Source organism: Phoenix dactylifera, chromosome 4 (genome assembly GCF_009389715.1).
Source record: "Phoenix dactylifera cultivar Barhee BC4 chromosome 4, palm_55x_up_171113_PBpolish2nd_filt_p, whole genome shotgun sequence".
NCBI lineage: Eukaryota > Viridiplantae > Streptophyta > Magnoliopsida > Arecales > Arecaceae > Phoenix > Phoenix dactylifera.
In genome coordinates this window covers 22,996,093-23,019,075 of record NC_052395.1, presented here as the reverse complement: position 1 = coordinate 23,019,075, position 22,983 = coordinate 22,996,093, and the positions used below count along the sequence as shown (strand labels likewise).

The window sequence follows — 22,983 nt, the reverse complement described above, 5'->3', positions numbered from 1 at the left end:
ACCCCGTTTGAATGATATGCTCGACATGTTAGAAGGAGCCAAGGTCTTCTCCAAAATTGACTTACGAAGCGGCTACCATCAAATTCGGATTCGCCCTGGTGATGAGTGGAAGACGGCGTTCAAGACGAAGGATGGGTTATATGAGTGGATGGTCATGCCTTTTGGCCTATCCAATGCACCGAGCACCTTCATGAGAAATAATGAATCAGGTACTAAAATCATTTATTGGAAAGTTCGTCGTCGTCTACTTTGATGATATTTTGATCTATAGTCGCAATGAAATTGAGCATAAGGAGCACCTGAGAGCAGTTTTGCTTGCCTTGCGGGAGAATCAGTTGTTTGTTAATCTTAAAAAGTGTCATTTTGTTACAAGACATTTGGTGCTCCTGGGATTTGTTGTTGGGGCTGATGGCATACATGTTGATGAAGAGAAGGTAAAGGCAATACGGGAATGGCCGATTCCTACAAATGTTAGCCAAGTCCGCAGCTTTCATGGGTTAGCGACATTCTATCGGCGTTTCATTCGGAACTTCAGTACCATCGTCGCTCCCATCACCGAATGCATGAAGAAGGGCCAATTTCAATGGAGGGAGCAGCAACAAGCAAGTTTTGAACTGATAAAAGAAAAGCTAACTTCTGCACCAGTACTAGCATTACCGAGTTTTGAGAAGCTATTTGAAGTGGAGTGTGATGCTTCTGTGGTCGGCATAGGGGCTGTTTTGACCCAAGAAGGACGGCCCGTGGAGTACTTTAGTGAAAAACTTAGTGAAGCACGGCAAAAATGGACAACCTACGAGCTAGAGTTCTATGCCATCATCCGGGCGTTGAAGCATTGGGAGCATTACCTTATTCAAAAAGAATTTGTTCTGTACAGCGACCATCAAGCCTTGAAGTACATCAATAATCAGAACAATTTGAACCGAATGCATGTTCGATGGGTAAGCTTCCTGCAGAAATTTTCCTTTGTGTTGAAGCATCGGTCCGGGCAGCAGAATCGGGTGGCAGATGCTTTGAGTCGACGCAATGCTTTATTGACTACCATGCAGGCAGAGGTCGTGGGACTTGAATATTTGAAAGAGTTGTATGCAGAAGATGAGGATTTCAAAGATGTATGGGCAAAGTGTACAAGTCATCAAGCAACTGGAGACTTCAACATTCAGGATGGCTATCTATTTCGCGGCAATTCCTTATGTATTCCCAGATCCTCATTGCGAGAGAAGCTGATTAGAGACCTTCATGGTGGCGGTCTTAGTGGGCATATGGGACGGGACAAGACCATTGCCAGTCTCACGGAAAGGTATCATTGGCCGCAGCTGAGAAGAGATGTTGGAAAATTTATTCAAAGGTGCTATACTTGCCAAACAGCGAAGGGACAGTCGCAAAACACTGGATTATATATGCCTCTACCTGTGCCAAATGCTATTTGGGAGGATCTGTCGATGGATTTTGTGTTGGGACTTCCCCGAACACAAAGGGGTGTAGATTCAGTCTTCGTAGTGGTGGACAGGTTCTCCAAGATGGCGCATTTCATCCCTTGCAAGAAGACATCAGATGCATCCCACATTGCAAGATTATTCTTTCGAGAGATTGTTCGATTGCATGGAGTACCACAATCCATAACATCAGATCGGGATTCCAAATTTTTGAGTCACTTCTGGCTTACTCTATGGAGGATGTTTGACACTTCATTAAATTTCAGCAGCACTGCGCATCCTCAGACTGATGGACAGACGGAAGTGGTTAACAGGACACTGGGTAATTTGATCCGTTGTATTTGTGGAAGCACCCCGAAACATTGGGATTATGCCTTAGCTCAAGCAGAGTTTGCTTACAACAATGCTGTCCATAGCGGGACCGGAAGATCACCTTTCTCCGTTGTTTATTCAAAGGCACCAAAGCATGCAGTGGATCTGGCGTGCCTACCGAAAATCTTTAGGAAGAGCGTGGCAGCGGAACATTTGGCATAGGAGGTTCAAACTATACAGTTGGAGGTGAAGAAGCGCCTAGAGGACACAAATGCTAAGTACAAATCAAGGGCGGATAAACATCGAAGGCACAAAGAATTTCAAGAAGGCGACGTGGTGATGGTTTTTCTGCGCAAAGAAAGATTTCCCGTGGGAACTTATAGCAAATGGAAGCCAAGAAAGTATGGCCCATACAGAATTTTGAAAAAGATCAATAACAATGCTTACGTTGTGGACCTACCAGATGATATGGGAATTTCAAAGACTTTTAATGTCGCTGATATCTATGAATACCATAATCCTGAAGAGCAGTTATATCCAGATACGAACTCGAGGACGAGTTGTGTTCAAGTGGAGGGGACTGATGCAGAACCGGAATGAACCCAACATTGTTTTAAAATTCTGGTTTGGTTAAGTCAAATTAAGAGTCTGTTTGTTAGGTTGATTTCCAATTTAAGCTTGCTTAGGGTCTGAGTTAAGTCAAATTAAGAGTCTGTTTGATTAGGGATTTAGGGTTATTGGTGAAGTATAGAAGATGTAAAGGAGCGGAGGCCTCCCTCTTCTTCATTGCTTTCCCAAGAATAAAAAAAAAGAAAACACCCAAGCTCTGTTTGGAGCCCAACTTCTCCCTGTTTCCCCTCTGTTTGGTTGTGGATTCAGCCGCAGAACAGAGGATCATCTCTTCTCCACGCTTCCCCGCATCACTTTCTTCTCTGCCACCTTTCCCTGTTCTCCTTTCCCTTCCTTTGACCGAGACCCTCAACGCCGCCTCGCCTCTGATTCGCCACCAGAGACCGCCGCGCCCCATGGAAACCCGCCGCCCCTGGTTCCAACTGTACGACATACGGGCTGACGGAGGAAGCTCTTGGTCGTGTCCCCATTGCCGACGCCTGTTCATCTCTGATCGCCCTAGCACCGTCGCCGCCGCCGCCCGTGCCGCTCCACCTCCGCCTGCGCTGCATCGCCGTTGCCGCTTTCCGACTCCCCTCTCCCACCGCCGTCGAGCCCCACCACCTCTCTTAAGCCGCCCTTCCACCGCGCTTCGCCCCCACCCGTCGCCGCTTCCGTGCCATCGCCACCGCCGCCTAGCTCGCCGAGTACCCTCATCCTCGGCGTCGAGCGCAAAGGCAGGTCGCAGCCGCCGGGCTCCACAGCTGCCCCTCCTTCTTTCGTCGCCTCCGTCTCCTCTCCGTTACCACCGCCCGCCTCTTTCCCTTCCGTCGCGCTCCACCCTTCGCCTCTGCCTGTGTCCTCTTCCTTATCTCCGCCCGCGCTGCCCCACCGTCGCCCGCCGCCCGCCGCCCGAGCCCCATTGCCGCCTAGTCGCATCCACCTCATCCATCACCACCGTCGCCCGCTGCCCGAACCCACTGCCCCTCACCCCCAATCGCCTCCACTTCCTCTTTCTCCCCTTTTCACACCACAACTCACCCTCCCTTCTCACAGACTGATCCTTTCATCAGGCCCGCCTTTTTCCCCACTCCATCCTGCCCGTTTCACAGGCTCCAATCCACGCGCCTCACCCCTATACAGGCCCGATCCACCACCTCTCCATCCCTTCTTCACCTCAAAGGCCCAACAGTCCCTTTCTTCTATAAGCCCACACCATCCCCTCCCCTCCATCAAGTCCACCAGGCCCTTTTGCAACAGCACACAACACCTCCTCCTCCTCTTTTGCTCACAGGCCAATCAGACCACACCAGTTGCTATGATCAGATCCGACTAGACTGGGCCTGCCAAATTGCAATGATCAATCCTGAGTTAGGGACCCTTGCTGAGTTTTATTGCTGCGACCGCGCTACTGATCGTCGCCCCAACCTAGGTCGGGTTTCTTCCCCTCTATTTCTGAAAAATCTATTTATTGTCCAAATTTAGCATCAATTAACTCTTAAGTGCTCTATTGATATTGCTTCCTGAAAACTTCAACACACCCACTCCAGACAACACCAAAACCTAGTAGTAGCCTATCTTTGCTATTAATTGTAGGGTACCTAATCTTTGGAAGTTCTTCGAGGCTCTGTGCAGCCCTGCAACACACTGAATAACTAGTACTATTTGACTACAACTACTTGCCTTGCTTTATTACGTAATTCTAAGTTGATTTCATGCATTAGGTCTGTCTAAGAATCACTACTGTCTTAGCATTGTAGGGACAAGCATAATTTAGCACCCTCGGTATATGCACCTTCGTAGTGTCGTCATGCATTCCAAGGATTATGGGATCCAAAGAAAGTAGTGCCTCCTATTTGGACGGCCCAGAGGTCAAGGATGAAACCCTAGACCATCTAGGGTCGGCCTGATAGGGTCAATTCGACACTTGCTCTTTTTCGAGCTGTCTTCAAACCTACCATTGTCATAGAGGACAGGGTTCTTTTTCTAATGTCAATAGGGGTTATCGATACAATGTAGAACCTAGAGAATCCCATGATCATGATAAGGATGTCCTAAAAAGCATTAGGGTTGAAGCACCCACCTTTGACGATTGCCTTGACCCAAAGGTTTTCTCAGACTGGCGATACGAAATGGACCACTTCTTTGAGTGCTACAACTTGTCTGATGAAAAGAAGGTCTGGTTTGCCAGAATGAAGCTCATTGGTCGAGCTAAGATTTTTAAGCAAAATACTGAATAGCTTCTGGCTAGGAGATGTCAGCCTGCCATAACTGATTGGATAGAAATGAAGAAAAAATTTAAAGAAAAATACTTGCCCCTCAGCTACCAAGACGATCACCTTAACCGATGGAACAATTTACGACAAGGTACCCAATCAGCCACTGACTACATCGCACAATTTGATAAATACATGATGCGATGTAATATGATTGAGGATGAGAGAATGGTCCTATGTCGGTTCCGTAGATGTCTTAATGATGAACTTAGGAAGGAACTTGTCGTCCGAGAGGTGTCCACATTAGATCAGGCCTATACATTCATAATGAATTATGAGCAGGTCTCCAAGTCCATGTTTGTGAGACGCTCTAACATTCGGGGCGCGTCCATGAATCTAAATTCTTCAGAGCCGAAACCTTAAGGAAGTGCAGTCTCTTAGTGTTAGACCATTCAGAGTGTTGCACAAGGATGGCACTGACGCCTATGCCATTGACTTTCCATTTGATTTTGGTAATAGCCTTACTTTTAATATCAAAGATTTGGTTGCAATCCCAAATAACTTTTTTGCTGAACCCTCTCCTGAGCCAATTGCTTATCCTATTACTGATTCCATGCCATCTTCATCTCCTTTTCTCTTCCATCGAACACGAAAAGAGTATATGGATTCTATTTTAGCCGAGCAAATAGTTTTTGCCAGTGATGAAGGTATCAAGCATTTTTTGGTTTGTTGACGAGGACGATTGAAGTCCAGCTATACTTGGATCCCGCGTGAGGAGCTACAGCAGATTGACCCGGACTTGTTGGAGTACTACCAGAGCTACACCGAGCCGATTTCGTCGAGGTCGACTTCTTTCCACCCAAAAAGAGTTGGTGTGGACACCAGTACCAGGTCAGCCATTACTCGAGTCTATGGTCGCTACAGGGTCCAACCAGTTCAGTCAGTCCAGCCAATTTGATTTTATTTTGGGTTGATTTTATGTTATTTTATTTTATGTCGATTGGACTTGTTTGCATATTGTCATTTTAGGACTTTTATGGGTCTGTTTTTTTTGTAGGAGTCTTTTTTGTTATTTTGTGACCCTATATATATGGGTTCATACATTATTTAGGGATATGCTATGATGAATGAAAATTGATTCTCCTTCTTTGAGCTCTAGCATGTGAAACCCTAAGCAGAGCTAGGTGAGAAGCCTGGTTCTTCCTCCTCCTCCTCCCTTGAGAATCATAATGTTATTTTGATTTTTACAAAGCTATTAAGGCTATATAGAAGTGCAAATACTATTAACAAAAGTAATCAAGTAGAGAAACAATACACTTTCGATACGCTCGATACATACTCGATACATTCATCAAACATCATGGATACAAGATCAAAACAACTCTCAAGAGTAAAATTCGAGTTAAAGATTAGAGTAGAGCAAGAGAGAAAACTTAGAAATTGATTATGATAAAGTTTCAAGTTAAGATTACCTCAAAGGGCAATTCTGTAATTATTACTATCAAGAAAATAAAACCTTATTGTGCCTAGTATTCTAATTTACTTGGAATATCATATTATTGTTTCAATGTGTATAACTAACCTTCAAAGTGCAGAAAAATATAGTTAGAGTCGACCCCAATCAGTTTAGAGTCGACCCTGATACATTTGGCACACCGTGAAACACAATGGCATGCCTTTGGAATACTTGGCACAGAGTAGGAGTCGACCTTAGAAGAGATGGTGTCGACCCCGGCACGTTTTGAAAAACATTCTGGCACATGTTGGCATATATGGCACAGATGAACAGTAACTGGGGCCGACCCCAAGCTTCCTTGAGCCGACCCCAAGGAGGAGCCGACCCCAAAGTACCTTGAGCCGACCCCAAGTTATGAAAATCCAAGTAAACAAGTTTCTGAAAATCACTGAGAAGGTCGACCCCAAGTTTCCTTGAGCCGACCCCAGGTAGAGCCGACTCCAGGTAGACTTGAGCCGACCCCAGGTAGACTTGAGCCGACCCTAGGGGAGCCGACCCCAAGATGAGTGCTCAAAAACCACATCTTTGGAATCCTTGAGAGGATCGACCCCACTGGATTTTGAGTCGACCCGACTGTAGCATGGGTCGACCTCAAGAAAGCATGAGTCGACCCCAGTAAAAATAGTCAGAAAATAAGGTTCTGTGGTTTCTGAGAGGGCCGACCCCACCGAGGCAGGGGCTGACCCTACTGTAGCAGGGGTCGACCCCAGAGAAGTTTGAGTCGACCCCAAGACTGATGAATAGTAACTTGAGCCGACCCTAGTAAAGCTTGAGTCGATCTTGTTGGCCCACGTATGGCAACCCAAGAGGGGGGGTGAATTGGGCTTTAAAAAACTTTTCGAGTAAATACAGCGGGAATAAAAGCTTTCTAAAATAATTAGCACACATAGAGATGCTGAAAACAGAGTAATGAAAGCAGTAAATAGAAAGCAGCAAGTAAAGAGACAATCCACACACAAACACAAAGATTTTATAGTGGTTCGGTGCACACCAAGCACCTACATCCACTCCCCAAGATCTCTTGAGAATTTCACTATAATTCTTCCTGATTATAGTGAAGTTGTTTTACAAGTTCACAACCCAAACTTGTTGTTTTACCGGGATTACAACGAACCCAGTCGGTTTTTCAAGGATCACCAACCACAACCTTTACAATCTGGTTGTTTTACGAGTTCACAACCCAACTCATTGTTTTCCGGGATCAAAACAAACCCAGTCGATTTTCCAAGGATCACCAACCACAACCTTTACAATCTGGTTGTTTTACGAGTTCACAATACAACTCATTGTTTTCCGGGATCACAACGAACCCAGTTGATTTTCAGATGAATCAACCGAAACTTTAACCCTTGCTGGATTAAACCCAATCCAGCAACTTCCAATCAAGGCTTGGAAGTGCTTTTGCAAGATATAACAATAAGAATGATCACAACAGTAAGGAATCCAACCAAAGGATGTGCTGTGATAAAAATACAGCCTCAAAAATAAAAAGATAAAACTCTAATGAACAAGGCTGAAGTTGATGAAGATGAAGGTTGCTGATGAAGATGGTGAAGCCTCAATGCAGAGCAGCAACTCCTCTTGATGTAGTTGACGAGAGATGACTGATTTCTTCACAAGGAAGAAGAACTTGAAGATTCAAAGTGAGGATGATTGCTGTGTATACTTCTCTCTTGTAAAAATGTTCTTATTCTTGTATTCTTGTATTCTTCCCTTCTTGTCTTGATTTTCGAGGTTCCCTCCAATATATATCCCAGCTCAGAAAGGGAATTTGAAATCAAATTCTAGCTGTTCTGACATATTTCTTTATGTTAGAGAAAAAAGACAAAAATCTGTTGCAGGAAAAAAAAACTAGCCGTTTTAGAGCTGCCAGCGAAGCAGGGGTCGCCTCATTCATTCAGGGGTCGACCCACGTGATGCAAGAGTCGACTCATGACAAACAGGGGTCGACTCATGAGTGTGTCTCAGGCGGCAAAATTCAAGACAGAACAATTTAAAATTTCTGCTTCACAAGGGTCAACTCATGTAGCTCAAAAGTGGACTCTTCATGAACAAGAGTCTACTCATGAAGATGTCTCAGACTTGTTTTTTTGACGGCAGAAAGGATTCAAAATTTCAGCACTATCCATAAGTTCAAACCATCACCTACTGTAGCAAACGGCTATTAGCCTTTTGAATTGAATCACTGTAGCAACTATGATGAGGAATACTATTGAAGCTCGGTAGGCACATTGGCCAAACTTGAACTTCGTTCAAAAGGGATCCATGAGGGGATGATGAGCTAATACACCATTCAAGGGTTGACTAATGGAAATGAAGGGTCAACCCCATTTTACTGCAGCTATTGGGGTAGCGACTTTGAACGTTCAAAATTTTAGCTCATTAACTCAAGGGTTGGCTCATGCACTTGAGAATTATTCTTCTAAGCTTCTCCATGCATTCAAACACAGTGAACTCCCTACAAAAATAACTTTTTCTTACAGCACAAATATTAGTAATTATGTTACAAAGTTTTGTGATCATCAAAATCATTTCTAGGGTCAACAGATCCCAGCACGGGTAACAGCCCAACGGCTAGTTCTGCAGAAGTACTTTTTGAGCACCCAACGGCTAGAAACGGCTAGTTTCTCCATTCAAACAGCAAGGGAGTGGCTAATAGAGGTTGGAAAGTATTTAAGAGGCACTATTCATCTGAGGAATATATTTTTTTGAAAAATAAAGAAGAAAATACAAGAGAAACCCTAGAAAAGAAAGCCTCATTCAATTGCTTCACTAAGAGAGTCAAAAGGAAGTTGTTGAGCAATTTCAAGGAGTCATCAATAGCTCTACCAACTCTTGTGAAGTGAAACAAGCTTGACAAAGAAGAGAATAGCTCCTCCAAAGCAATAAACATTCTCTAAGCTCTTCTTTGTAGTTTATAATTGTCTTATTTGCTCTCTTAGGAGTTCTCTTTACTTACTTGTCAATCTTGTTGTAAGGTTAGTTGGTAAGCCCGTAAAACCAACATTGTAGGTTATTGGTGAGCCCGCAAAACCAACGTAGGTTATTGGTGATCCCGAAAAACCAAAATTGTAAAGGTTTTTAGATTGTGAGCCCGGAAAATAATCCAACTGTAATCCGCGGAATTATAGTGAATTTCCAAGGGGACGCTTGGGAAGTGGACGTAGGTGCTTAGGAGAGCACCGAACCACTATATTTTTTGTGTGTTTGTGTTGTGTGCTTTTCAATTTCACTACTTGTATTTAATTGATATAAGCCAAATTATCCATGCACTTATTAACTTCATTAAGGGACTAAAAATTAAAAAAAATCAATTCACCCCCCCTCTTGGCTTGTCATCTTGGGCAACAATTGGTATCAGAGCAGATGCTCTCATAGTATTTATTGATCTCACGATCAAGAGCCAAAGATCATGGGCAACCCAAGTAGGAAGTTCTATAAGCAAAGGGCAATCCACAAATAGACCTTCCTTTTTTAATGGCACAAACTACACATACTAGAAAGCTAGGATGAGGATATTTATTTAAGCTCTAGATTATGATTTGTGGAATATCATAACTAGAGGATCACATATACCCACAATTAGCATAGATGGCACAATCATCCCTAAACCTGAAATAGATTGGGATGACAGTGATAAGAGGCTAGTGCAACTAAATGCTAAAGCCATTAATGTACTTTACTACTCTCTAGATGTAAATAAATTCAATAGAATATCTACATGCACCTCGGCTAAAGAAATTTGGGATAGGTTAGAAGTCAGGGACTAATCAAGTTAAGGAGTCAAAAATAAATATGTTAGTACATAGATATGAACTATTCAAAATGGAATCCACGGAGTCCATAACTGAAATGTTCACTAGATTCACGGATATCATGAATGGACTAAAGAGTTTAGGAAAATCTTATACTAACTCTGAATTGGTGCGAAAAATTCTCAGGTCTCTACCAAGAGTATGGGATGCCAAGGTAAACCGCAATTCAAGAGGCAAAGGACCTCAACACGCTACAATTAGAAGAGCTTATAGGATCACTCATAACCCATGAGTTGACCATGAAGCAAAATTCAGAGGAAGAGGTCAAGAAAAAAGAAAACCATTGCCCTGAAGTCCACAACTCCAAAACAAGAAAGTGAATCAGAGGAATCTGATGAAGAGGAGGAATATGACGAAGAGAGAATGGCAATGCTCATGAGGAAATTCAGAAAATTCATGAGAGGGAGGAAGAGTTTCATAAAAGGAAGCCCTTCTTCAAAGGCAGCTCAAGCAAAGAAAAGGTAAAAGATAAGGAGAAAGAAAAGGAAGCGCCAATTTGCTATGAGTGCAACAAGCCCGAGCATTTCAAGATAGATTGCCCAAAATTGAAATGGATGGCAAGGAAACTCAAGAAGAAGATTCTCATGGTTGAATGGAGTGAGAGTGAGGAATCAAGTTCGGAAGAAGAGGATCAGCAAAACACGGCTCAAATCTGCTACATGGCAATGAAGATGAGGTAGATTCTGAACTTGAGTGTGATTTTACAGTAGAGGAATTACATGATGCATTCTTAGATCTTATGGAAGAGCACAAGAAGCTAATTAATAAAAACAAAGTTTTAAAAGATGAAAATCAATCCCATATGAAAGATAAGCTGAAACTATCTAATGGACTATGAAACATTAAGTAAAAAGTTTACTAATGAAACAAAAAATCTAACTACTGAAAATTATAAACTAAAAGAAGTTGCAGAAAAATATAAATCCTTAGTGGATAAGTTTACTCTTAGCTCAACTAAATTAAATATGATTCTTGATAGTCAAAAAGCTGTATATGATAAAGTAGGCTTATGATATAAGACAAATAGAAAATAAAAATACTTAAAGAATATATTTGTTAAAAGCCAAAAATGAAAATTCAACTTATTATTGCTGCAATAAAGTAGGACACAAAGGATACGAATGCAATTTCAGAAAATTTAGCTATAACAAATTGAGTGAGAAGAGCAAGCTAAGATACAAAAAAATTTGGGTGCCAAAAGAAACTTCAAAAACTAACCCTAAAGGACCTAACATAGTTTGGGTACCTAAAATGCATCCCTGATTTTGATTGCAAGTGTGTCTTACAGCCGATGACAAGAATAGACGTTGGTATCTAGATAGCGGCGGTTCAAGATACATGACAGGTGACATAGAGCAATTTGTCACCTTAGAATCTAAAGATGGTGGAGTGGTAATTTACAGAGACAATGGAAAATGACACATCATTGGAAAGGGTAAAATCCGTATCACTCCATCTATTTTCATAAAAAATGTCTTGTTAGTTAATGGTTTGAAACATAATTTACTTAGCATAAGTCAATTTTGTGATAAAGGTCTTAAAGTATCTTTTGAAGCTTCAGTACACATTATCACAAATCCTAAAGATAACAGCATTGTACTTATGGGGCATAGGCATGAAAATATTTATATGGTAGATCTTGATGACTTAGCCAAGAAAAATGGATTATGTTTAATCACTAATGAAGAAAAAAAAATAAAACAAGTTGGCTATGACATCGTAGACTAGAACATGCTAGTATAGATTTAATATCAAAACTAGTCAGAAAGAATTTGATAAAAGATGTGCCAAAATTAATTTTTGAAAAAGATAAAATTTGTGGCCCATGTCAATTAGGAAAGCAAACAAGATCATCTTTCAAATTAAAGAATGTAGTGTAAACCACTAGGTCTTTTGAACTCATCCACATGGATCTATTTGGACCTATAAGAACTGCAAGTCTAGGAGAAAAAAAGTATGGACTAGTAATTGTGGATGACTTCTCAAGATACACATGGGTTTCATTTCTTGCACATAAGAATGAAGCATTTTCAGCATTTTTGAAATATTATAAAAATATTATAACTAAGAAGAAATTTACCTTAATTGCTATTTGAAGTGATCATGGAACCGAATTTGAAAATCAACACTTTGAAGAATTATGTAATGAAAACGGTATTTCACATCAATTTTCACCTAGAACGTCTCGACAAAATGGGGTTGTTGAAAAGAAAGATAGGACTTTGGCAGAAATGGCTCGCACTATGTTATGTGAATCAAATCTTCTAAAGTACTTTTGGGCTGAAGCTATAAGTACTACTTGCCATATTTTAAACCGTGTCTTAATTCGTCCTATAACAAAGAAAAACTTCTTATGAACTTTGGAAGAATAAGCAACCAACTGCTAAATATTTTAGAGTATTTGGATGTCGATGTTTTATTCTAAACAATGGTAAGAAAGATTTAAGCAAATTTGATGCCAAGTCAGATGAGGGTATCCTCTTAGGATACTCTACTTCTAGTAGGGCCATACAGAGTCTTCAACAAAAGAACTCTTGTTGTTGAAGAATCAATCAATGTTACTTTTGATTAGTCTGATGGTGAGTCCCCTAGGAGAGAAAGTGTTCTTGATGATGATGCAGAAATTATTGAGTTTGAAAAGCTGAATCTTGATGGCGTGCCAAATCAAGAAAAGGAAGATGAAAAGGAAAAATATGATGATCATAATTACCACAATCTCAAGACTTGCCAAAGGAATGGACGTATGCACATGAACACCCTAAAGATCTAATTATTGGCGATCCGTCACAAGGGATAAGAACTCGATCCTCTCTAAGAAATTTGATTAATAATCTTGCTTTTGTTTCACAAATAGAACCTAAAACTTATGAAGAAGCTGAACATGACATAAATTGGATTAAAGCCATGCCAAGAAGAACTAAACCAATTTAAAAAAAAGTGATGTATGGACACTAACTGAAAGACCAAAGCATAATTCAGTAATTGGAACAAAATGGATCTTTAGAAATAAGTTAGATGAAAATGGAATAGTTATAAGAAATAAAGCTAAGACTTGTAGCTAAAGGATATAATCAAGAAGAAGGCATAGATTTTGAAGAAACATTTGCTCCCGTAGCTAGATTAGAAGCTATTAGAGTGCTACTAGCATTTGCATGCTTATGAATTCATACTATATCAAATGGATGTAAAAAAGTGCCTTTCTAAATGGTTATATAGAAGAGGAAGTTTATGTAGAACAACCCTCCGATTTTGAAAGTCATAAATTTTTGATCATGTGTTTAGACTACATAAGCACTATATGATTGAAACAAGTACTTAGGGCATGGTATGATCGACTAAGCAAATTTCTGTTAAACAATGATTTTAGTAAGAGGTAATGTAGATAAAATACTTTTTATTAAGAGAAAAGATAAAAATCTTCTAGTAGTACAAATATAGTAGATGACATCATATTTTGGTAGTACTAATGAAAGTCTTTGTAAAGAATTTGCTGAATTAATGCAAGGAGAATTCGAGATGAGTATGATGGGAGAACTTAATTTCTTTCTCGGATTACAAATCAAGCAAACTAAGGAAGGATTTTCATTCATCAAACTAAGTATATAAAGAAAATACTAAAGAAGTTCGAAAATGAAAATCATAAAGGAATAGGCACTCCGATGAACCCTACTAGTAAGCTAGACAAAGATGAAAAAGGAAGAGCATAGAAATAAAACTCTGTAGAGGCTTGATTGGATCTTTGCTTTACTTTACTGCTAGTAGGCCTGACATAGTATTTAGTGGTAGGAATATATGCTAGATACCAGTCAGACCCTAAGAAATCACATCTAAGTGCTGTCAAAAAGAATTCTTAGATATCTGAGAGGAACAACAAACATAGGGTTATAGTACTCTAGAGATTCATGTCTTGATTTGCTTGCATACTCTGATGTGGATTTTGCTGGTTGCAAGTTAGATAGGAAGAGCACTAGTAGAACATGTCAATTCTTAGGAAGCAATTTAGTGTCATGGTTTAATAAAAAGCAGAATTCAATAGCATTGTCGACGGCTGAGGCCGATTATATCGCAGTCGGAAGTTGCTGTGCTCAAGTACTATGGCTCAAGCAACAACTAGAGGACTATGGAATCAAGGTTGACAAAATTCCTATAAAATGTGATAACACTAGTGCCATCAATCTTACTAACAATCCGGTTCAGCACTCTAAGGCAAAGCACATTGAAATTAGGTATCACTTTATTAGAGATCATGTGCAAAATGAAAATGTATGTATTGAACATGTGTGTACCGAGAAACAATTAGCTGATATATTTACAAAACCTCTAAGTAAAGATAGATTTTGCTTGCTTAGAAAAGAATTAGGCATATGTGATCTCTTTGATTAAAACAAAAAAAGAAAAAAAGTTGTCTCATGATATGCTCGTCCCATTTTGTAAATCCCATGAAATATTGATAAAATTGTTAATTTATAGATTCCTTATACATATATCAATGTCTCATGAAGATTTGGTAAGGATCAAAAAGAAAGAAGAATGAAAAGAAAAAAAAATTTGGAGCCTGAACTAGGGTCGACCCCTCCTTGAGTCGACCCAAGCAAAACTTGGGGTCGACCCAACGGCGGACTCCCTTTTTTAAAGGGCAGCCGAGAGCATCTTTAGGGCATTTGTACTCCTTGTACCCTCCAACAAATTCCTATTTTCTACTCTCCATTCTCCTCCAATGACTTCCAAACAGTGGTAGATCGCTCCCCCAAGCCGTTAAATCAAGATCTAAGAAAGGATTTGGTGAAAATGGGACCCAAGTGAGCCGTGGCCAAGAGAGCTGGGAGAGTATTACGCCCAACTCTTGTAGAGGGGCGTCCTAGAGAGTCTTTTACAGTGCCTCCACAAGGTGAGACACGTGCAGAGCCTCCTCCACCTCCTTCCCCTTCAGTCCAACTTGCTAAATATGCGGGGAGACTGGTTACTACGGGTAGAAGGATTCATTCCGAATTTTGGATCAAGAAGGATTCCGGTTGGGTGGTTAGATCCGCCGGCAAGGATGGAAGTATCTTTGCTCCCTAGATTTAAAGACCTACCCGGATTTAGTTTGTGAGTTTTGTACTTTTCTACGGGTCGGTTCGGGAGGGCTTGTGTCTGAGGTCCGAAGAGTACGAGTTCGTATTTCTGAGGAGAGTTTGAGTCAGTTGCTTCATCTCCCCTGTGAGGGTGCCACACCAGACAAACCAGAGCACAAGATTAGAGCCCTACAGCTGATTTTGGAGAGAGATGATATCGATTACTCAGATAATTTGATAGCTAGCTCCTTATCAGCTGAGATAAGGTTGTTGCATAACTTCATCGGTCGGATACTGTTTCCGAAGAACGGAAGATTCGACCATGTATCTAAGCGTGATTTAGCCATTATGGAGCATGTCATTCAGGGTATTCCCCTGAATCTTCCAGCCATGATGATCAGACAGATGCATGAGGCCGTATCCAGATCGAGAGTCTGCTTGCCATATGGTATGGTCCCTTGTTCGTCCGATTTCTGTCTACCTAAAAAATATGCTAAACAGATCGTTGTTAGAATCGACGAACAAAAGTGTTGCCCAGAGATGGTCACCCAAGAGGGGGGTGAATTGGGTGTTTTAAAAGCTTTTGACTAATTAAAAATAAAACACACGAATATATGCACTAAAGTAAAGAAGGAGGAATAAGAAAGGTCAATCGCAAACACAAGGTTTTATAGTGGTTCGGAGCTTCCACTGCTCCTACATCCACTCCCCAAATCACCTTTGGGAATTTCCACTATAATCCAAGATTACAGTACGGTAGTTTTGCGAGTTCACTACCCAACTCGTTGTTTTACACCGGGCTCACAACAAACCCTAAAACCCCCAATTTCACTTAGGCTTGGGACGCCTTTCCCTTGTTCCAAGTCCCTTGATTGGAACAAGCACCACAATGAAAGAGTTTACAAAGGAAAAGTAAAGCTCTAAAAAGCAAATATGACAATTATGAACAATAGAACCCGGAAGAATCCTTTTGCCGTTGGAAGCGTGAGAAATGTTGATTCTTCCGATGTGGACCGCGTAGGGTTGAGTGTGAGCTTTGAATCCCGAGCGTACGAGAGAGGTTGAGCTTGAAATCACTTGGGAAGCTTGAAAATACTTGATTTCTTCACTTGAATGCACTCACTCCCTTGAACTTTTCTTTCTTACTTTTCTCTTGAATGATCTAGCTTTGGGTTGGTGAAGAGTTGTTGAGAAGCACTTAAGAGGTCCCTTTTATAGCCCAAAAAAGCAAATATAGCCGTTAGAGACAAAGTAAAAAGGATTTGAAATTCAAACCAAACCTGAAAAGCTGTCAGTCGCGTCCCAGGCGCTCCGAGGACGTCTCCGCTTCAACGAGAGACGTCTCGGCTACAAGATTTTACTTTTTACGTTGTCTGGGGTCGACTCGGTACTTTAAGGGGACGTCTCGGCTTGTTTGTATTTTTTGAATGGGGACGACTCCGCTGCTTTGGGGACGACTCCGCTTCTTTATCTCTGAAAAACATGTCCTCTGGAATTCCCTGAGAGAGTCGACTCCGCTCTTTCAGGGGACGTCTCGGCTTGTTTGCACTTTATGCATGGGGACGACTCCGCTGTCTCAGGGTCGACTCCGCTTCCTTATCACCGAAAAAACCATTCTCTGAAAAACTCTGAGAGAGCCGTCTCCGCTATCTTGGGGACGACTCGGGAAGTCTCCTTTTTACTTGCGGGACGACTCCGCGTACAGTGGGGACGTCTCGCGCATATCTCTTGAAAATTGCCTTTCTGCCGCCACTGAGAGAGTCGACTCCGCTACTGAGAGAGTCGACTCCGCTAGCGCGGGGACGACTCGGCAGGTGCCGGGGACGTCTCCAAGTGTCCCAGTTCTTCCTGTTTGTGCCAGAGACGTCTCTGAAACTATCCGGAGACGTCTCGGCTGTCCCTGATCTGTTTTCTTTAACTCAAAATATTCTTCAATAAATTCATAAAAATTATGGAAACTTGCCTAGACATTTCTTAACAATATTCTCAATTAATCACATGAATTCCTCAATTAAATTGTTAAGATAAATGGAATTATACTCTAGTGTTTTGTATTCATCAAAATCCATTAGGGGGTCAACAATCTCCCCCTTTTTGATGATGACAAAACACTGAGTATATGCAAAAATTTGAAGTTTAAACATATACACAGTATTTGATCAGATGTACAAGTATAATGTTTTGATTAGAGCTAGATACAGTGTGCATAATTGCATGGGATTGAACTTTATAGCTCTTAAGCAATTTTAGCATATCAACTGAATTTGAATCAAGTTAAAATGAAATATTGATGCTGAATTTGAATCAAGTCAATATTCTTCAATTTTATCTTTTCTAAATCAACTTTGGAGTATGATTATAAATTTGCATTCCATATTCAATATCCATATTGGTTCTTTCTATATATCTACTCCCCCTTTCAATTATATCTACTCCCCTGAAACCCTTTCAATATCTCCATATTCAATATCTACTCCCCCTTTTTGTCATCAACCAATGAAGGGGGACAAATTATCATTAGGTGCTTAAAACTCAATTCATAGTATATTATAATTAACCACTCAAGGATATTCAAGTTATCTTTATTAAAGAGTTCAGCATTCATTTTACTCCCCCTTTGATATTCAGGTTGTGCTCCCCCTGTTTCATATGCTTTGATAAGTGTGCCAAATTTGAATACATAATGTATGTTATGAGATTCTTATGACACATCAAGAGGCACATTCATATTTACATATACAGAGTTGGAAATGTACACAGGGTTGCAAAAGAAATTGTATGTCATTCATATGTCATTGTAAATCTTCGAAGTCAGTACATAGTCAAAAGAAGAAATCATTACAAGTATTGATTTCTAATACAAAAAGTGATTTCAAAACAGCCTAGGATTTACAAAAAGAAGAGCCTGCAAAATGTCCCTCATCGGCGACGTTGCTCATGGGCCCTACCAGCTGTATTTTGTTCATAAACCTTACAAGCTGCATCTATGAATGCATTGATGGAATCCATGAGGGTCTTAAATTGATCTCCCTGTGACTTGTGGAAACCTGCCACAAGTGCTTCAAACTCTATGGTTGCCATTTCAATTCTTCCTCTGAGTTGGGCAACCAAGGTGCCCACGTTGCCATCTGGTTTTGTCAGCTCTTTGAGACTCTTGGAAATGCTCCTCAAGCTGTCCTTGAGCTCTATTGATCTGATGGTTTGGGTGGCACCCACACCCATTATTTCTTGTGTTGTAGCTTCAATTTGACTTCTAATATCCTTCATCTCTTGTAGAAGCCCTTCATGTGAAGCTCTGATGGGGGCCAACTCTGTAGAGATCATGGATCTCATCTCCTCCCTCATCTGCTGGCAAATGGCAGATGCTAAGGTGCGCATCTGATCCTCTGACAGGAAGGAGGGCCCACTAACTGGAGGAGGTGGGTGGCATGGATGTGGAAGGTCCAGCTGAGCTGGAGGGTATATCAAGGATATCCAAGTGGCTAGGTGGAGGAGAGTGATGGTCAGACTCATGATGTGGGTTCTCGGGCTCTAGGATTTGGGCTTTTCTCTTTGGTACCTTCACCCACGACCCATCTATCTTATGAAATTCCATTCTTCTCATTGTGCCCTCATTATAATAGTCGGTGTTTCTCAAGGGCTTTGCAGGTTCATTTGTTGGAATGGGAACTTTGAAGTGTTTGAAAACTAAGGTAAAGATCATGCCGTAGGGTAAACTAAACCTAGAATACCTATGACATAGGGCAATGTAGTTTAGCATAAGTCTAGGGAGGTTTAGGGGTATCCCTAGTAGGATATGGTGCATTATAACTAAATCTCGCTCCGAAACAAAATCGAAGCGACCGGTTTTGGGAAATAGGACCCGGTTGACAATACTTAAAAGAAGTCTCATCTCTGCATTTAGGTCCTGGGAATTGACAACATCAAGAGGGCCGCAGTCCTCTCTTCCTAAAAGTAGATTTAGGGCTGATTCCCTTTGGGGATGTGAGGTTGGAGCCTCACCGTCCTTAGGGATTTGTAAGACAGTGGATAGGACATCTTCATTGACTTCTACTAATGTCCCTCGGACATATGCAGTGCACCCTATGTCCCCTAAGGCCATATTGCTAAAAAGTTCTCTAACTAGGCCGGGGTAGGTCGAGGTATTGAGGGTACAAAAGTGCTCCCACCCTTGGGCTCGGAGTCTCTCTCCAATAGAGAACCCTCATGATCTAAAAATGAGAAATCTATGTACCTTCCGGTCGTGACTGTGCGATTTGCACAGGAAATAGTCGTGGTTGGCGGAGCAACCGGAGGAGACGGCGCGGAGGGTTCTTCCCGCCGTTCCTCACCGTCGGCCGCTGCCCTAGGTCGCCTTCCACGGGTCGTCCTAGCCTTCTTTGGTGCCATGGATGCTAGGGTTTGTGATGGAGAGCAAACGGAGGCTAGAGTTTGAGGTGGAGAGCAAATGGAGGCTAGGATTTTTCGTTTTGGTCGGGGATGAAGGAGAAAGCTCGGGTCGGCTCGAGCTATTTCGACCTATTTTAAAAGCCCTCATTCGGTCCCCGAGACATCTCCGCGACTAAGGCGAGACGTCTCCCCTGGGGGGACGTCTCTGCGATTTGCCAGAGACGTCTCCGGCACTGAAAAATTTCAGACTAAATTCTATCTTCTCCCAATTTTTGTTTAATCACCCTAATCAACATGATCTCTTTTGATAAACTTAGAGTGAATTTGTTTGTGATCCTCCCCCTTAATGATACATCCTATAATACTTTGATAATAATTTTTGAATTATTAATATTGAAATGAGGAATGTTTGACCAAATTTTGAAATACCTATGAAATAGGCTCTGAAAATATCTCCATGAAGAGTCCAAGGGAGGGTAACCATCCTCCAGAAAGTCAAACAGTTCGTCATTTAGCTTACATGAATTCATGTTTTCACTTATGTTTACCTTGAGGTTGATTACTAGTTTGCGCAGCAAAACAATGCAATACAAGTTCAATTCATTTGCTAGGATCATACAAGCTCAAAGCATTCCTTAAGAAGTTGAATCTTTCTTTACAAAGGGGCTTTGTAAAGATATCAGCCAATTGATTTTTAGTACATACATATTCAATCATCACATCATTTTTCAGCACATGATCCCTAATAAAGTGATGCCTAATCTCTATATGCTTTGACTTAGAGTGTTGGACAGGATTTTTTGTTAAATTAATTGCACTTGTATTATCACATTTAATTGGTATATTATCCATTTTGATACCGAAATCTTCAAGTTGTTGCTTAATCCAAAGAACTTGGGCACAACAGCTTCCAGCTGCAATGTACTCAGCCTCAGCTGTGGACAAGGCAACTGAATTTTGTTTCTTGCTAAACCAAGAAACCAAATTGGCACCCAAGAATTGACATGTGCCACTTGTGCTTTTTCTGTCGAGTTTGCACCCAGCAAAATCAGCATCGGAATAAGCAATTAAATTTATGTCAGATTGTTTAGAATACCATAAGCCTACATTAGATGTCCCTACTAAATATCTAAAAATTCTCTTAACAGCTTGCAAGTGTGATTCCTTAGGACATGCTTGGTATCTAGCACACATACAAACACTGAATAATATATCTGGTCTACTAGCAGTAAGGTAAAGTAGAGAGCCTATCATACCTCTGTACAATTTGTAGTCTATACTTTTACCTTTTTCATCTTTGTCAAGCTTGGAACTTGAGCCCATGGGTGTGCTGATTTTCTTTGCATCCTTCATCTTGAATTTTTCCAACATTTCCTTGATGTATTTGGACTGACTGATGAAGATGCCCTCCTCTGATTGTTTTATTTGTAGCCCAAGGAAGAAGTTGAGCTCACCCATCATGCTCATTTCAAATTCTCCCTGCATAAGCTTAGCAAACTCTTGACAAAGACTGTCATTAGTAGCACCAAAAATTATATCATCCACATAAATTTGTACAAGCAATAAGTCATTTCCTTTTCTTTTAATAAAGAGGGTTTTGTCTACATTTCCTCTCTTAAATTTGTTTTCAATTAGAAAATTACTTAATCTTTCATACCATGCCCTAGGGGCTTGCTTAAGGCCATACAATGCTTTATGCAATTTATACACATAATCTGGATGTAAGTGATTTTCAAAACCTGGAGGTTGTCCTACATAAACTTCCTCCATTATATAACCATTTAAAAATGCACTTTTTACATCCATTTGATAGAGTTTAAAATCCATGAAGCATGCATATGCTAAAAGTAGTCTAATAGCCTCTAACCTAGCAACAGGAGCAAAAGTTTCATCAAAATCTATTCCTTCCTCCTGATTATATCCTTTGGCCACTAGCCTAGCTTTGTTTCTTATTACTATTCCATCTTCATCTAGTTTATTTCTATACACCCACTTGGTGCCTATGATTGAAACATTAGGGGGTCTTTTCATTAGAGTCCAAACTTCATTTCTTTCGAATTGGTTTAATTCCTCTTGCATAGCATTCATCCAATTATCATCTTTTTCAGCTTCTTCTAGTGATTTAGGCTCTATTTGTGAAACGAAAGCAAGATAATTACTAGTGTTTCTTAAAGAGGATCTAGTTCTTATACCTTGTGAAGGATCACCAAGGATTAGATCCTTTGGATGACCATGTGCATACCTCCATTCTTTGGGAAGATCTTGATTTCTTGATGGAGGTTGATCTTCTTCATCTCGCTGATTTGTATCTTCTTTGATCTCATCCTCATGTTGTTTGTCTTGAGTGGAGAGTTCCTTCATTTGGTCTTCAAGTATACCTATATCACCATCTTCTTCTTTTCTAGAAGAATCTCCATTAGTTTCATCAAAAACAACATGAATGGATTCTTCAACAACGAGAGTTCTCTTGTTGAAGACCCTGTATGCTCTACTAGATGAGAAATAACCTAAGAAGATCTCCTCATCTGATTTAGCACTAAATTTACTTAGATTGTCCTTTCCATTGTTCAAAATAAAGCATCGACAACCGAAAACATGAAAATAACTTATATTAGGTTTCTTACTTTTTATCAACTCATAAGGTGTTTTCTTTAAGATGGATCTAACTAAAGCACGATTTAAGATATAACATGAAGTATTTATTGCTTCAGCCCAAAAATACTTTGGTAGATCCGATTCGCACAACATGGTACGAGCCATATCTGCTAGTGTGCGATTCTTCCTTTCTACCACCCCATTTTGTTGGGGTGTCCTAGGTGCCGAGAAGTTGTGATTGATACCATTTTCTTCACAAAATTTTTCAAAATACTGATTTTCAAACTCGGTACCATGATCACTCCTAATTGCTTTTAGTTTAAGATTGAGTTCATTTGAAACCCTATTATGAAACTTGATAAAAGCGGGAAAGGACTCATCTTTGTGTGCAAGAAATGAAACCCATGTAAAACGTGAAAAATCATCAACAATTACAAGACCAAATTTCTTACCCCCTAGACTAGCAGTTCTAGTGGGTCCAAACAAATCCATGTGAATTAGTTCTAAGGGTTTTGATGTTGAGACTATGTTCTTAGACTTGAAAGAACTTCTTGTTTGTTTCCCTAATTGACATGCAGCACAAATTTTATTCTTTTCAAAGTCTATTTTTGGTAGTCCTTTGACTAGATCCTTTGTAATTAATTTTGAGATTAAATCCATGCTAGCATGCCCTAACCTACGATGCCATAACCAACTAGTCTCATTGACTTTGGGATTCATGGCTACAAGACATTGGCCATCCTTCATGGTGAGATCATCAAGATCTACCATGTAAACATTTCCATGCCTATGTCCTGTGAGTATGATCTCATTATCAATTGGACTACTAATTATGCATAGTGATAATTCAAATGATACTTTAAATCCCTTGTCACAAAATTGACTTATACTTAATAAATTATGTTTTAGTCCATTGACTAACAATACATTATCAATAAATGAGGAGGGTGATATGGAGATTTTACCAACACCAATGATTTGACCTTTAGCATTGTCTCCGAATGTGACTACTCCTCCTTCTTTTGATTCCAAGGTGACGAAGAG

The 22,983-nt window shown here is 40.6% G+C and overlaps 1 protein-coding gene across 1 annotated transcript; it reads right to left on the bottom strand.

Moving 5' to 3' along the window:
- Nucleotides 1-2,873: 2,873 nt before the first annotated feature.
- Nucleotides 2,874-3,293, bottom strand: LOC120110668 (circumsporozoite protein-like). Its single transcript, XM_039126250.1, has one exon. It carries the CDS (start codon nt 3,291-3,293, stop codon nt 2,874-2,876), a length of 420 nt encoding a protein of 139 aa, XP_038982178.1.
- Nucleotides 3,294-22,983: the final 19,690 nt, after the last annotated feature.

Coding starts and splice junctions, on each gene's coding strand:
- LOC120110668 (XM_039126250.1), bottom strand. CDS start 3,293: ATGCGACTAGGCGGCAATGGGGCTCGGGCGGCGGGCGGCGGGCGACGG.